This window comes from Periophthalmus magnuspinnatus, chromosome 8, assembly GCF_009829125.3.
Source record: "Periophthalmus magnuspinnatus isolate fPerMag1 chromosome 8, fPerMag1.2.pri, whole genome shotgun sequence".
NCBI classification, from domain to species: Eukaryota; Metazoa; Chordata; class Actinopteri; order Gobiiformes; family Gobiidae; genus Periophthalmus; species Periophthalmus magnuspinnatus.
Window position 1 is genome coordinate 24,090,780 of NC_047133.1, and position 13,964 is coordinate 24,104,743.

General features: G+C 38.8%; 1 protein-coding gene across 1 annotated transcript in view; it reads left to right on the plus strand.

Annotated features, from left to right (window-relative positions):
• Positions 1 to 13,964, plus strand: part of LOC117375310 (potassium channel subfamily T member 2) — a 73,001-nt gene that overhangs the window by 8,821 nt on the left and 50,216 nt on the right. The window contains exons 2-4 of the mRNA XM_033971608.2: positions 8,672 to 8,751; positions 10,367 to 10,469; positions 10,680 to 10,742. Of these exons, the coding sequence (XP_033827499.1) occupies positions 8,672 to 8,751; positions 10,367 to 10,469; positions 10,680 to 10,742 (246 nt within the window). The remainder of the gene's footprint in view (positions 1 to 8,671; positions 8,752 to 10,366; positions 10,470 to 10,679; positions 10,743 to 13,964) is intronic.

Here is a 13,964-nt window from a genome sequence, read left to right on the forward strand (position 1 = left end):
ATACCTTGCAAACCTGGAAGTAAGAGCAGAAAACGTGCTCTGATTGGCTGCTTTTGTGTGGTCGACCCCAGTTTCACTAAAAAATCCGGTACACCAGTTTTATAATAAACAGACATAAGTCCACTTTCTACACACTGTATGTTTATGACAGCACTTGCCCCAAGCAGCTGAGACAAAGACAGCCAGTAAAGGGTGTGTCCCTGGAGAACCCTTCCCCAATAAGCTCAATATTGAATTCCCTGTACAGCGTCTTTGTGTTAGCGGCACGCTGACGACACTTAAGCGCCCTCCTGCTGTCCTGCTGACATAACCGTGGGGCTGGTGTCTTCTTTTCTTTTTGATTTCTCTGTTTCCGTAGGCCATGTGCCAGCAGGGGTGGTAGGCGACGCTGTTACTTTAGAGTTATGGTGCTCGTCCCTTATTCCCAAATCATATTAGTTTAATACACCACAGGAGTTGTCTTTCAAATCTGTACCTCCCAAGAGACGTCCCAGATCGCCAACAGCTACATTTCCTCTCATAAAGCGGTGGTTATAGACGATTAGATTTAAATGATAAGATTAGATCAAATGTCTGCCATGTCTTTTGGGGCTGATATGTTTGAGATGCGAGGGTATATGATGCCGTCTATGTGTTTGAAATGAATTTGGTGTGCTTTTTGGTTAGTCCTTTATCAGTAAATAAGAGATACCTGTGAAGTGGTACAAAGGCTCCGTGTCTGTGTTCCTGTGCAGGTAAACAACAAGTGTGTAAGCAAATCCCAGAGCAAGTACAGAGTGATCTGAGGAGCTAAGGACAGGAGCAGACAGCTGACGTCACGCAGAGGCAGCTCCCACCATGATTTATGGAAAGTCTACTCTGCTCGGGTCCTCCAGGAAACAGCTTTGAGTAATACACTACCCACTTACTTAATGTCAGCGTCTCACAGAATGCATTACACATTTGAGAGCGGGATGCTGTCTGTGTGGCGCAGGCAGACTGAGGCAATTTAGATGTGCCAACAACAATTCTATATATGTATCAATGTACGTATAAAGAAGTTGGGGTGGGCGATATGCCAAAAAATGTATATCACGATTTTCTTGGAGCCATATAATGATTTCAATTTTATCAGCATGCATGCAAACTTAATATCTTTATATTGCCTTGAAGAGGTAACTAAAGTCAACTGATTCACATTGAAATTGGTTAAATCCAGATGTCACTCACTCAGGGCCATAGACCATATAAAGAAGTGGATGAAGTGAGTATGACATAGCGTTCAGCTCCAGTCAAATGAAGCTCATAAAGGTTAACAGTTATAGGGGTGAATTTGGAGCGGGTGGTCCATATTTGGAATTATGACCATGAGTATCATAGCAACCAAAGAGCCAATCTGGAGTGAGGCTGTTGAATGTAATGTTCCTTGCCGCCCGCACCGCTGGTTTGGCAGGGAGTGGGTTCTTATTAGTGCTGTCAATCAAACCTGTTGCTAACGCTAGCGGGAGTGACCTCTGGGAAAGAAGGCGCCTCATTGGTTATTCATATTCATATTTTGATTTACAGACAAAATAGCCAAATAAAAAACACCAGGATCATTTAGTGCGGATTAATATGAACATTTCAAGACAGCAGCAGTTAAGTTGAGAGGGGTGACAGTTTTCACTAGAAAGTGAATTGGAGTCGATGGAGCCGGAAGCGAGCCCATGCTTACATCCTATTTGGATCACAACGGCTAGCAGGTTAGCTGTGTCCATTTATAGTCTATGCTCAGGGCATTACTTAATCTGACCATTAGGAGGTGTGGGCTGGAAAAAGTGTCAAAGGGTGAGCTCACAATTCAATTTTTATCACTATATAACCCATCTTTACAATGAGGGCATGTGCCACACTGTTATGTACTAATTTATTCCAACAATTGCTATCAGATGAGAATGGTGAAGTTGGTGAATGTTTGCCCTCAGTCCAAAGGATAGCCAGTTCAAATTTTGCACAAAATGCATATTATTGTGTTTCGATGTGAGGACAGAAGGGCATTTTATATAAACAACAACCAAATTGATGTGAAAACTTGTGCACAATAGCTCATTTTCAGTCAGCTCATATAAAACTGAAAAGAAGCCAACGTCAGTCAGATTGGCTCCACCAAACCAAAACTAAGTATAGTTTTAGAATAACTGCAAGAGAAGTATATTAGAGCCAGGAACTGCAACAGGCTGGTATTAAAATCAAATCTTACAACTTAACAGACATTGCTTGATAGATTATTTTAATTGTTCTTTTATCTAAGTCATTATTTGCCCACATGTGGTGGTGTACTGGGACAAGGACAGTTTGTACCTGGGATTATCATCTGAATCTGCAGGGTACACGTTGGCTTTGCTTAAGTTGTCAGAGTGGCCCTGTGGTGATGTGCAATTTGTATGGCTCTTGTCAGTCTATTCAACGCGCACAGCTCCCATTTGTGACCTGGGTATGTTGTTATTGAATGTCTATGTGCGTGTATCCCTGACGCAGTGACCTCTTTTCACAATGTAAAGAGTTACACCTATTCGCTCTTACAAATGCAGGGAGGAGGGCTGACATCATTGCTTTCTATTTCCTAACAGATTTAACAGTGGCTTTGGGGATCAGCTTTATAGGTTTTCAATTGCCTAATTTTCATGCACAAGTAATTTGAATACTGTCTCTCAGATGTGTTTATTGAATGATTTCAGAAGCCCCTGCTATGGAGAATAATATTACATGCCATACCCACAGTTCTAATGCATGCATGTTATATGGCTGTCACATGGGAGTGATACAGTGACTGTTATGCCCAGATGAGAGCTAGAGCCTTTCATAAGGAAAGAAAGAAATTGTTTTATAGAGAAAAATTGCAAAGAAGTTTAATATCTTTACCTTTGCCTCTGCCATAGATTGTATATAGTAAAGTGTACTTCTTTAATACTAGGAACATGATTTGTGTCGTTCATTCTTTTCACTGGTGAACCAACCCTGTACTCATAGCTGCCCTGCTTATCTGCACTATCATCCTTTTCAAACACAATCATTCACACACTGACACGCCAAATTAACACAAGTAAGATGGAGGATGGTATTTTAGTTTTATTAAATTCACCATTTTCATCTTCGCACTGTTTCTCTTTACCCCATCTAGCAGAGGTGGGGACTTGCAAGTTGTGACTTAGACTTGAGTCAGATTTGAGTCACTATTTGGATGACTTGAGACTTAGACTTGATAAAATGGACAAAGACTTGGCCAATGAATGTCAATGACTCAAGACTTGACTTGGATTTGAGCCCTGTGACTTGAGATGACTTGATGCTTCTCCTCAAAGGGGTTACTAGTGATCTGACAGTAACTGAAATACTATGATACACTGACTCTGGAGGCTGTCACAGTAAATTGTATTTCAAGCTCCTTTGCTCAAATACATTGTTTTGATGCAGCAACAGCTAAAACAGAGGGAACTACCATGATCCTTTGCTCCATTTCCAAAACTGTTATTACGCACATTTAAATGTATTATTATTTATTTTTTTATGTAGATATATATGCAGTTTGTTTACCTCTCCAAAATATAACAATACGTATCGTACCGTGAGATTTGGATATTGTTACATCTCTGTTTGTTGCATGACTTTTCACAGTAGTACAATTTTACTAAAAAAGCATTTAAATTCCAAAAATGTGAGATGTATTTGGTACTTTTGGTGTAAGGACTTGGAATGACTTGAAGCTCAAAACAGAGAACTTGGACTTCACTTGCACTTGAGAGCCACTGACTCAGGACTTAACTTGGACTTGCCAGTATTTGACTTGGGACTTAAAGCCAAAGATTTGAGACTTGCAAAACTACAACTTGGTCCTACCTCTTGGATATAGCCTAGATCAGTGGTTCTAACACTTTTTATATCAAGTACCACAAAAGAACAGTTTTGGATCTAAATCGAGTATATAACAGGATTATTCTAGGTCTAAAGTGCCAGGTCATTTACACTGTAGTTCTAAACAAGGAATTATCTAAAGTTTAATTGAATTGTATTAGCTTCTTTTGCTATTTGTTATTTTTACATTGATGTTGTACTGTGTGAGCCACTGTGTCCAAGTAATTTCCCTTTGTGGATCAATAAAGTAAGTGTATTTCCCATGGACACAATGACTGATCACAATCACCCCCCCCCCCACACACACACACCCACCCCCACGCATACACAAACACATACACCCCAACACACACACGGACACACATGCACACACAAACACACATGCACACACAGCCACATAAACATAGACGCGCACACAGCCACACAAACACACATGCACACGCAAACACACACAGCCACAATACACAAATGCACACACAAACATACAGCCACACACACAGACACAGCCATACATACACACATGCACACACAACCACATAAACATAGATGCTCACACAGCCATACAAACACACACGCGCACAAACAGCCACACACACACAGACACAGCCACACATAGACACATGCACACGCAGTTACATATACATAGACGCGCACACAGCCACACACACTCACACACACGCACACAAAAACACACACAGCCACACTCACGCACGTACACACAAACAGACACACGCGCACACACACAGCCACACAAACACACGTATGCACACACCCACAACCACACAATCCCATAGTCACGCACTGACACACTCACACGTTCACACAGTCACACAATCCCATTTTGCTTTTGTTTTGTCATCGTCAGCTTTGTTTTTCTTGACTGGGCTGACACTGTCCACTCACGCTGAGACGTTTAACGCATAAGAATTGAGCATCCAAAACACTATAGACACGTTCTGTTTTTCTCCGCACATTACAATACTCATGGTTTGATTTTTTTAACCCGTCGGAATGGTTTCAAAGTTGAGCTGGCTTTTCTTTTCTTGTATGGAGCTGCTGGTGAATTGTGTGGCGGTGATCAGAGGCTTGGCTGCTGTGCGTGAATACATTTAGGTTGCACTAGTTTCTTCTGTGTCATTATCGGGCCAGTGCTGTGTCATTATGAAGCTAAAGCATGGGAGGAACAGCAGGGGACGAGGGTGAGAGCTGTCTATAGATCCTCCTCTGCCTCCCTCTGTCTGTGCGTCTCTCTGTCTGTCTGCTACACTGTACACCGCGCTCACATGTTTACATAGCTCCTTGGCAAACATCCCAAATGGATTTCTCAAAATATCTACTTGTTATTTCACAGCAAGGAGAAAACAGGATTTATGAAATTTGAATGTAATAAACGTCAAGATGCATGTTCCCAAAGCTGTCCTGGTGGTGGATAAAAACAGTAACAGTAATAATATTGCGAGTAGAAGTGACAAATTTCTGACTTAATGTATATGTTTCTACCGAAATAGTACTTAATCTCATCATTATTACAGTAGTATAATAATGTAGTGGTCCACTTGAATACAGAACATTCTGAATGACACAAGAATTCATTTTGTAACACCCTAAACAGTTTGATTTGTGTCTGCTGGCCTTTCCTGTCAACATTACGATCTTGTGTTTGTCCTGAAATAAAGCCTTGGTGTCTTTAATGTGTTTCTCGCCCCATCGCTCCCTTAGATTAGAGATCCTGACTCTCCATCTATCCCTTAGCTCAACTCTTTATTAGCCCATATTTCCTCTTTATTTTTCATCTTGGCTGTACACTCGAGTGGAAATCTTGTCATTTAGAGAAACAAGAACAAGATGACCTCTGAGAATTATTCGCTGTCTTTATGGAAGTCTAACAGAGTCAGAATGGCTGGGCATTGTGGAGTATAGGACACGCGTGAATAGGAGTAATCACTGTTACTTTTATGTGTAAGGCAAGAGAGCATAAAGTGATTTGGTCATAGAATAAATAATAATTAACTGCACTCTAATGTATTGTAATGGCATAATGTGCTGTAATAGTTTACCCCTCACCATGTTTCTAAACTTACTTCTTCATCCTTTTTATAGTTTGGAGATCATTTTACAAAAAACGTATAGAACATAATGTACAGTTGTGTTGCATATGACTTCTTATTGATGGCTGTACAAGTACTTGATCATCGGTGCTGACATTTGGTCTTGAGCTGTGTAATTTTGCATACGTTTCCAATAGAAGTCCCATATTTCATTAGATGCTGCTATTTACAAGGCCCTACAGATATTTGGAATTGATTGATGGTTTGATTTTTGTGTGCATAAAAGAAGTCACGCAGACAAATTGATTAGACTACCCATGTACATTTCCAACAGTCACTTAACACTCATTTCTGCCCGTACTTTCGTTTTACAAACCATTTTTTTCTAATCTCACAGACTCCACAGGGATTTAGAGAGCCACTGAAGCATTTTTCCCTTTCCCTGTGTCTTTTGTATGTGTAATTATAAAGACGCTGACCATGCTGGTAGAGTATACCCACATCTGTTGACATGGCGTGTGGGAAAAAATATAGAGACAAGGGATGCTGTGTTTCCATGGCAACCACAGAAAAGTTGACCCCCTACACCACCAGCCCAAATGTTTGTAAAGAAAGCATGGACTGGAGTGACCAAATCTTTTAAAGTACAAGTACAAAACTTATGCCTTTAAAATATTAGTTAAGTTATTAATAAAATTTTAGTATAACTTTAATATTGATGTAATCTAAATTTAGTCTGTACAGTGATGTGAAAATTGTGGCATTTCTGTATAAAAACGAAAATAAAACTCATAAAAAAAAATGGGATGAAGTGTAACAAACTAGCAATAGTGATTGGGATTTACCAATAACCTTAAATCAAACGTTATTGGCAAAATCTACCATCTGCCAATCTGTTTGTTGTGAGTTGACAGCAACTCCATAGATAGCTATTAGTCATGTGAAAAGGTAAACAGAGTCACGGCTCAACCTTTCATTTGCTGGACCACTATGATGTACACATTTAACACACTGCAGTGTCAGAATACTTTTACAGTGCAGTTTATATTTTAAAGGGGACATATTATGTAAAATGTATGAACACCTAATCATGTCATAACAGTGTTCTTACATCATAACATAGACTACTCAGACTTGTATTTGATTCATTCACTCATCAGTTTGAGAAATCCTGCATTGCAATCCTCCATTTGAGATTTAAGTGCTCAGAAAATTCCTGTTTTCACAGACTCCCTATCCCCGCCCACTGCTCTGTACTTGCTTGCAACTAAGGATTTAGCAGTAATTTACATCACATAGACTTTTTCAACAATGAAAAACAACATGAAAATCTGTGCCTTACTAAGGGGCTTATATTAGTTCTGCAATTATTAATTTTTTTTATATAGAATATTGCCACAAAATTGTGGTCCACTATGGACAAAATGTAAATAATGATCCACATATTTTATATTATATAGCTCAATACTAAATATGTGAAAAAAGTACAAAAAGTACAACATGTCTTCATTAAATGTGTTAGTTGAGTTGTGGCTTAGCAGTATTTTTATACAAAATCAACAATGAAATATGAACATTTTATTCCTGATTTAAAGCATTTTATTTTCAAATATTTCGTAACATTTCTTCCAAAGGTTATCAACTGTTTCTATAACATGTGGATCCACTCACCCCCAGCAGTGCCTCTTCCTGTCCCCACATACACTTACACAACAATGAACCACCTCTCTTTCATCTGTCCATGTGCACTGTTCAGTAGACCCCCACTAGCACTGTCTGTCTGGCCTCTTTTCAATTCACTCTCCATCCTGAGTCACCACTTCTCCATAGGATGAAAGGAAAGCTCCCCCTGGTTTCTATGCTGATCAGCAAGACAGTATAGTCAACACTGTTATGTCCACCTCTTTGCCGTCATAACCATTATTAATTTAGTTGACAGGTGTGCCCTCCTGGCCTGTGCATGCATGTGTTGGTGTGTGTTTGATAGAGTGCGTGGGATGTATATGCAGGAGGGGGCCTGGATACTGCAAAAGGGGGAGAGAAAGCCCAGTAATTATGGCCTCCCATGTCGAGCAGACACATCACAGGGAAGTCATTTGTTGCGCTATATTTAATCAGAGCAGATAACAAGACTGACTACAGCTGTCTGAGCCCATGGGCAGAAGGAGGGCACACAACACAGCCATTTCCGCTATTAGTGTTTAATAGCATTCAGGCTTTTATTTCTATCCTTTAAGTCAGAGTGACCTTTTAGCACTAATTTACACACATTTTGACAGTTTACCTGGTAGTGTGCCTTGCAAAATGTCTTATATAACGCAAACACATAAAGATGCACAATGTCACGTAATGCTCTTATATAGTGACTGGAGTGGACAATGGGGGTTGAGGACTAGACAATATCGTAATTTTCAACAAAAAATAATAGTATTTGTTTATAATACGATGTGGTCTTACATTAGTTCTGATAAAACTCAAGATGAAACTGTTTAATGTCCAATTTTTTCCAGTTATGTGTTATGTTTTGGGGGTTTTTCAGTACTGATGCTTGCTTAAATGTAGTAGTATCTGATTTTCGATACTTTTGGCAGCTCTACCAAGGACACAAGTTCTTTCTAGTTGAATGCTTGGACCATTGAACTGCTGGCCCTCTTTAAAAATGCTTTATTTTAACCATGGATCTTGATGTTTCAGCTGTTCTCAAGTATTTTATTTGGACTTGACTTGACCTCTGTGCTTCTGTTCCTCTGCAGAGTCCAAGTGGAGTTTTATGTGAATGAAAATACGTTCAAGGAGCGCCTCAAGTTGTTCTTCATCAAAAACCAAAGATCCAGTGAGTACGGGCGTGTTTGTCTGTCCTTATTCTGCTAACTATTTCTGCTTTGAATTGTGATGTATAAATTTGATGCACTGAGATTTTTGTTCGAACCAAATAATACATCAAAGGCATATTGTTAGACCCCTTTGCAGTTCTTATGTACAGGAGCTGAATGTTTTGCTTAATTTTAATCCAATTAGTCCTGTGAATTGTGCTGACGTTTTGTTCTGTCAGGTTTAGACATCATCACTAAACCACAGCACCAAAAAGAGCAGTGTTTATAGTAGGCCTATTGTTGCCAATGTAAAAGAAATAGTCTGTGTTGACAGTCTAACACCCATAATACCCTTTGGGACCAGTTAAATGCTCTTTACATAAAAACAAAGGCCAAGAAATTAATCCAACAATAAAATAAACATTAGTTGAAAGTCTTGTTGATAGTCTTATTTTTTTCTTGTCAGGATTCATTAAGCTATTTTTTCCGGTTGACTAAAGGCAACAATCAGAATCCTCAGTCAACCTTATCATGGTAATATTATTTTTGTTAAAAGTCCTTTAGTTGGACATTCAAATTGTCATGGAACAATGACTGCAGAACAATCTGTTTTATGGGGAGCATAATAGTTCACAGCATGAAGATCCAGCCTATTTCCTCATATCATAAAACATAGCAGTTGTACTACGATTACATTTCTTACTCTCTAAGCTAACCAGTTTGGATTGTAACCAGGCCTGTTTAGTTGTATTGTGTATGAATTAGGTCTTCCATCTCAAATCGTCAAGTAGGTTACAACTTATTTGACCAGGTTGTCCACGATGAATGTATATAATCATGTGTTTTCTGCGCTTAACCATTCAGTTTGATCTGATTATTTAAATAGCCCGTCCTATAGGCTACTAGAGGTGGGCATCAAGGTTACCCAGGGTTGAACAGATAGTGCTAACAGGCTACTTACAAACAAATAAAATTCATCAAGATTTATTTTTTGTCTGATTGATGTTGTTTATACCTTAGGGTGACGTGATTTTCAAAGATAACAACAAGGACACACCTGGTTGGGGTGGTTTGTAATAGTAAACCTGTGCAAAGAGCATGGAATAAAGAACATTATTAAGCACTTTCTAACTTGAGAGACTTCTGCCATTCCAACCGAGTGCACTTTTTGGCTTTCTGGCGATTTTCAAGCACAGCCCTTTTTGCTGTTGGTGGGGAACAATGGGTCAAAAACAGGGACACCTGGGACATTTCTTGTATAAAACTGTGACAAATCACTGGTTTTGGAGAAAGCCAGTAGGACATGGGACAAATGCCTCAAAAGTGTGATTGTCCCGGGTAAATAGAGACATATAGTCACTGCTTTTCTAACTGTGTGGCATTAGCAACCATGTGTTAGTTAATCTGGACAGTGTTAGCAACCATTTGGCTAACATCCTTTTTTTAGTAAGTTTGAATTCAAGTTAGCTCAGCATCAGCTAACACTGGTAACAGTTAAAAAACAGCATGATAAGTAAAGACTATTCACTAAAAAACTATTTATTATCTGGCAACTATGCTCCAAAAATATAGGCCTTGGTGGTGGGACAACATTGGCTAGTCTTTAATCCGAGCTGATTTGTTTTTGTCTTGCAGGTCTGCGGGTGCGAATGTTCAATTTTTCCTTGAAAGTGCTAAGCTGCCTCCTCTACATCGTCAGAGTGCTGTTGGATAACCCAGAAGAAGCCAGACAAGACTGGTAAGAAAACAATGTCAAAGTGTAACAACTAAAAACCAGTGGGTTATCATAGGTTAGCTAACAACTGTGTACACTGCAGAGCAACGATCTGATGTGGTACGATCAATTTAGGATGTTCTTAGGCTCATGTCTGTGTTTCCTTTCAGTATATAAAGATATGGCAGGGGGGAAATAACTTTAATTGCATATTTTGTGGTTTGACCCCTGCAGTGTGAGCGGAGTCAACTGTACCAAAGTGAACGCATCCTTTCAGCGCTGGAATGAGTTTGACTGGTAAGATTTTAATTAGCTTTTAGGAAAGTTAGAACAGAAATTTTACAACTCGATCAATGAAACTTCACCAGTTCAATTTGAAATGTTGATATCCAGCCCTATGTATCCATGTGCATTTGTCACCATTGGGTAGTCATAGATTATCTTTGAGGGGAAGATAATATGTAATGGAGTTAAGCTTGTAATATTCCATAGGGGATAGTGGACAGACACTGCGAGGAAATCCAGGAAATAGAAATGAACCAGGAGTGTATATATACAGTGTGTCTTTACTTCAGGAACCTATTGATCTAATTGGTGAGGGTGACATTGGCTAAGCTCTAAATTAAAATGAGTAAGAAGTCTGATAATGCTAACACAGGGAAGGGATGGGCCTCGTTCTGTCGTGAGCTGAAGACTCCAGGCAAGCCGTAATCATCAATCTCTAGGGCATCTTTAAGTGAAAAATACATTTATTTAACTATAACCCTGCAGATTGCATTATGCTATATTATGTTCTTAATGACTAATAGTTAAGTTACTCACATTCAGTGTCAGACAAGGACAAGAAAGAAACACAATGCAGCGCAATGTTTGAAGTAATTTGAATATTAATTTGGAATCACAATTTAAGTGGTTATAATTAGTACATCACCAAGGCTGCTACTGTTATGTGTGCTATTTTTTCATTTAGCAATTAAGAATTTATACTCCTGGACATGTTATGAAGATGCACTGTAGACTGAATCTTAATTTTAAAATATGATTTGAAAATCCAATCACAGTGTTGGTCCGAAAAATTGCAACAGATTGCGTTCATCTGACATCACAGATTAAACTCCCCACAGTTTATATGTAGCTGGAGGGTAGGTTGAAGTAATACAGTAGAATTTGGCAAATGTTTCTGAAATTACTGGGCATCTCCACATGAGAAAGTCATAAAGTTCAATGTATTCTCTATCAGTAGAAAAACTGAGTTTTTTGTGTGTGTTTTTTTTTTTTTCAGAATAGCTTAAAAAAATGGTTGCATTACTCAACCCCAGTGTGCACAATATTTGTATTTTTGTTTGGGAATGCATCCATACCATGATACCATGCCAATAAAGTAGATTATAGCTCTTTGTCAAAGCCTGGTCTTGTCAGATCTCAGAAGTTAGGTAGGGTTGGCCTAGTCAGTAGTTAGATGGGAGACTGCCTGGAATATCAGGTGCCGCAGAGGGCTGCTAGTGTCATTGTGTCCTGAATGAATCATGCATGACATTTTAAAGCAACTGGAACAACGCTATATAAGGCTAATTGTATATTATTATTATTATTATTATTATTATTATTATTATTATTATTATTATTATTATTATTATTATTATTAGGCCCGAGCCTGGGACTCCGTCCCGGCGAGGGACTCATTAAAACCGCGTCCGAAACCTGGAAAATGGCAAAAATCAAGTAGTAAACACGCCCCGACATGGCAGTGAGTGGTGTCAAAAATTAGAACTCGACGAGCTCTAATTGTCACAAAAGACCCCGAGAAAAAATAACGAAAGATGACTCGGTAGCGCCACCTCAAACTTTGATTTTCATGGGGCCAATGAGAGCCCGCCTCGGAAAAAAGTCGACGTAAAAATCCGAAACTCACATCAAAAAATAGTACATGTCGGGACATGACAAAAATGATATTATGGCCCCGCCCTAAAATGTACAGGAAGTCGGCCATATTGGATCAAACCCGGGAACGACAAAAGTGCACACCCTCACATTCAGGACATTTTCTCGCCCAGTTTTCATCACAAACACTTCAAATTTGGCCAAATCCCTCTAAACCCATGTGTGATTAAAGATTAACAATTACATTTTGATTATGACTTTGGGTGTGGTCAGGGTGAATTTTCAACAAAATCGCAAATTTTTGCAATATTTCAATTAAATATTTATCTTTCACACATTTTTTGTTGGGAAAAGGCTAATACAGCGTTTATGCACATTTGTGAGCTGAACGCAATGATATGCAAATCAAGGCACTCTCTCACAAAATGGCTCTCTAGCGCCCTCTTCAAATTTCATTTTCAAAAATTCATAGAAGACAAGCGATTTGTCGTGGACGTGTGAAAAAATTCACAGGGGCCTTATTTGTGATGGGGCACAATGTGAGAAAGTCACATGACTGTAGCTGTTATGGTTTAGGAGAAAAATAATGGGTGGAAAATGCGTTTCCATTATTATTCTTCTTCTTCTTCTTCTTATTTTGGTCGCGACTTTGAATCCACTTTTGACCCCCTGAACGTTAACGAAAAGTCAATTTTATTGGATCCAAAATTCAAGGTTGGTGAAAAATTTATTATTTTGATCTTCAAAAAAATTAATGTATGAAAATGACTCAATAGCGCCACCTCAAAATTTGAAATACATTGCGGCAATGAGAGACCTTTTTCATCGTAGACAAATGAAATTTGGTACAAACATAGAACATGTCAAGACAAGTAAAAAATTATATTATGACCCCACCCTAAACCCTACAGGAAGTCGGCCATTGTGGGCGGAACCTCATTTTTTCAAAATTTTACCTCTCACATTTGGATTTTTTGCGCCTTGGATTTTCATTCAACAAACTTGCAAATTGGTCAAAATGAACTAGACCCATGTGGGATTATCAGCAACTCTTTTGGAATTTTCTAAGTAATAAAATGTGGGTGTGGCCAGCCTGCAAAGAAAAAAGCCATTTTTAAAAGTTTTTCATTGCATGTAACTCACACAGTTAGTGTCCTACGTCCCGGCATGAATATACTTTTTTATTCAAAATGTTGATCTGAACACATAGATATACAATTTACACAGGTCAGACCTTATATTTCTCCACAGCGCCCCCTCAAACTTTGATTTTATGGGGCCAATGGGAGCCCGACTCGGAAAAAAGTCAACTTAAAAATCTGAAACTCACATCAAAAAATAGAACATATTGGGACATGACAAAAATGATATTATGGCCCCGCCCTAAAATGTACAGGAAGTCGGCCATATTGGATCAAACCCGGGAACGACAAAAGTGCGCACCCTCACATTCAGGACATTTTCTCGCACAGTTTTCATCACAAACACTTCAAATTTGGCCAAATCCCACTAAACCCATGTGTGATTAAAGATGATCAATTTTACTTTGATTATGACTTTGGGTGTGGTCAGGGTGAATTTTCAACAAAATCGCAAATTTATGAATATTTCAAAAAAATATTTCTCTTTCACACATTT